The following is a 2,817-nucleotide window of genomic DNA, read 5'->3' as shown; positions in this document are numbered from 1 at the left end:
TTTTCCTTTGAATGTATTTATCTCTTACAGTCTACTGGTGCTGTTGTGACGGAGAGCCAGACCTACAAAAAACGAGCTGATTTCTTGAGTAATGATGATTATGCTGTGTATGTGAGAGAGAATATTCAGGTGAGTAATTGTCTTAAACTGGAGCCTTGATCTGTTCTTCATTCAGCAAATATTGGAGTGTGCCCTCTATGTCACGCCTCAGTGGACGAGACCCCTGCCTGCAGGGAGCCTGCCTTCTGGTGCTGGAAGGCAGTCATAGCCGGCCAGTGAGCTCATGATGTGCTAGAAGGTGCTGCGTACCCTGGAGTGAGAAAGGGCAGACTACAGTACAGGGATGGGAGTGGGGGCGCGTTCCTGAGACGGGGGCTGCAGTGAGAGGGTGCGCGGGTGGCTCCGCAGGACGGGCGCCCAGCCAGAGGCTGCTGCGGCTGCTGCAGAGCAGCTGAAGGACAGAGGGGCAGATGGCGGGCTCGGGGCAGCTGGAGAGCACAGGCGGCTGGTCCACGGTGGGCATGGCGGGCTCGGGGCAGCTGGAGAGCACAGGCGGCCTGTCCACGGTGGGCATGGCGCAGAGGTGGTAGTTTTCTGCCAGCCCCACCGTGACACTTCCTACATACCTTGTTTTCCTTACGTAATTCTCATTGCCATCAATTGTTAAAAATCTCTTTTATATAGGCCTTTATCTACTTTTTATCATTTCTTGTCCTAATGTTTTAGAATATTTTAGAGAAGATCCCCCAGATTATTTCATTTCACCTGTATGTGTCAGCTTGTATCCCTGTGGATAAAGGATCTTAACATAATGACTTTTCCGTGAGCCAACATTACCTAACAAAGTAAATAATAATGTCTTAGTATCGTCCCATGTCTGACGCTTGCTCGTTGTTTTCCAGTTTCCTCAGAAATAGCTTTTATAGTTACTTTTTGAACTTGGATACAACCGAGATTGTATGCCTTGCCTGCTTTTGGATGATGGCTCTTTGAAGTGTGTTTCAGCCTGGAGTGGGTCCCCATGGTCGTAGCTCAGGCTGCTGTAACAGCACCATAGACTGCTGGCCTTTATTTCTCATGGGTCTGGAGGCTGGACATCCAAGAGCAAGGTGCCAGCCTGGCAGGTTTCTGGTGAGGGCGTCTTCCTGGCTTGTAGGTGGCTGCCTTCTTGCTGTATCCTCCTGGACATGGGGCTGGGGGTGGGGGGACTTGGAGGTAGCGGGGGAGCACGGGTACCTCTTTTTTTTTTTTTTTTTTTTGAGGCGGAGTCTTGCTCTATTGCCAGGCTGGAGGGCAGTGGCATGATCTTGGCTCACTACAACCTCTGCCTCCCGGGTTCGAGTGATTCCCCTGCCTCAGCCTACTGAGTAGTTGGGACTACAGGCGCCTCCCACCACGCCTGGCTAATTTTGTATTTTTAGTAGAGACAGGGTTTCACTACGTTGGTCAGGCTGGTCTCAAACTCCCGACCTCAGGTGATCCGTCCGCCTTGGCCTCCCAAAGTGCTGGGATTACAGGGATGAGTCACGGCACCCCGCTTGGTGTCTCCTCTTATAAAGGCCCTAATCCTTTTGGGTCAGAGCCCTACTCTTATGACCTCATTTTACCCTAATTACTTCCTTAGAGGCCGTGTCTCCTACTACAGCCATGTTAGGAATTGGGACTTCATGAATTTTTTGGGGGGACACAACGTTAATTTCATGATAACCTCCTTCCCCCTTCCCCTCCCGTCGTGCTGTCTGTCTGTGGCTGAGACTGGGTGCTCCAGATGTCTCACAGTCTGGATTTGGTAGCAACCTCCTTGTGGTGTTGGCTTACATCTTCCTGTCTCCCCGTTTCTCTGGTGAAGTAGGAGTTAGGGTTGGAGGGTGATTGGACCCAGGCTGATCTCAGACAGAAGCTTTGTAGGCGAGCTCCCTCCTGCCCCATCTCAATAGGCAGGCAGTGCTAGGTGCATTGGGTCTTGTCAGTCTGCTCCTTCCTGGATGAAATTCCATATTAATTGTTCATCTCGTAGCTCCAGTAGGCATTGGTGTCATCACCGAGACCTATATTAGGGGCTGCACCTTAGTGATTTTCTAACTTCATCATATTTTCTGAGTTCAGGAGTTCTCTTCTGTGAAGAAAAGCTTTGTTATTAATCCTGGTTACTCTTGATAATACAGGAAGATTGCATCAGTTTTTAGAATGATGCCTTGGTGTTCTGATGTGCATAAAGTTGATCAGGAAGCTTTGCTTTCCTTGTTATGATGACCAATTCATTGGCTTTTAGGGTTTGATGTTTCCACTGTTATTTATTTATTTGTTTATTTATTTACTGGAGACAGGAGTCTTGCCCTGTCACCAGGTGCCAGGCTGGAGTGCAGTGTCGCGATCTGGGCTCACTGTAACCTCTGCCTCCCGGGTTCAAGCGATTCTCCTGCCTCAGTCTCCTGAGAAGCTGGGACTACAGGCGCACACCACCGTGCACAGCTAATTTTTGTATTTTTTAGTAGAGACGGGATTTCATCATGTTGGCCAGGGTGGTCTTGATCTCTTGACCTCGTGATCTGCCTGCCTCGGCCTCCCAAAGTGCTGGGATTACAGGTGTGAGCCACCACGCCTGGCTCCACTGCTATTTTGTGGATGATCAGAGAATCTTTTTGAGTGATTCTTTTGAGTAATCTTTGAAAGCTCCCTTGCTTTATGGCACAAGTTGATGCAGGTTCTTCCTGTATATTTCCTGCTTGAGACATAAAACCAGCCAGTTTTCTAGAATCCCTGTTCCCTTTAGCATTAAATAATCCTTAGAACGCACTCTGGGTGCTAAATGAAATT

General features: G+C 49.1%; 1 protein-coding gene across 1 annotated transcript in view; it reads left to right on the top strand.

Annotated features, from left to right (window-relative positions):
- Nucleotides 1–2,817, top strand: part of HERC2 (HECT and RLD domain containing E3 ubiquitin protein ligase 2) — a 211,465-nt gene that overhangs the window by 126,816 nt on the left and 81,832 nt on the right. Inside the window, exon 47 of the mRNA XM_017508492.2 lies at nucleotides 6–129. Coding sequence (XP_017363981.1) covers nucleotides 6–129 — 124 coding nt within the window. The remainder of the gene's footprint in view (nucleotides 1–5; nucleotides 130–2,817) is intronic.

The sequence above is a fragment of the Cebus imitator genome, unplaced genomic scaffold (assembly GCF_001604975.1).
Source record: "Cebus imitator isolate Cc_AM_T3 unplaced genomic scaffold, Cebus_imitator-1.0 Scaffold392, whole genome shotgun sequence".
Lineage (NCBI taxonomy): Eukaryota > Metazoa > Chordata > Mammalia > Primates > Cebidae > Cebus > Cebus imitator.
The sequence above is the reverse complement of the archived record's forward strand: the minus strand, read 5'-3'. Positions and strand labels throughout refer to the sequence as shown.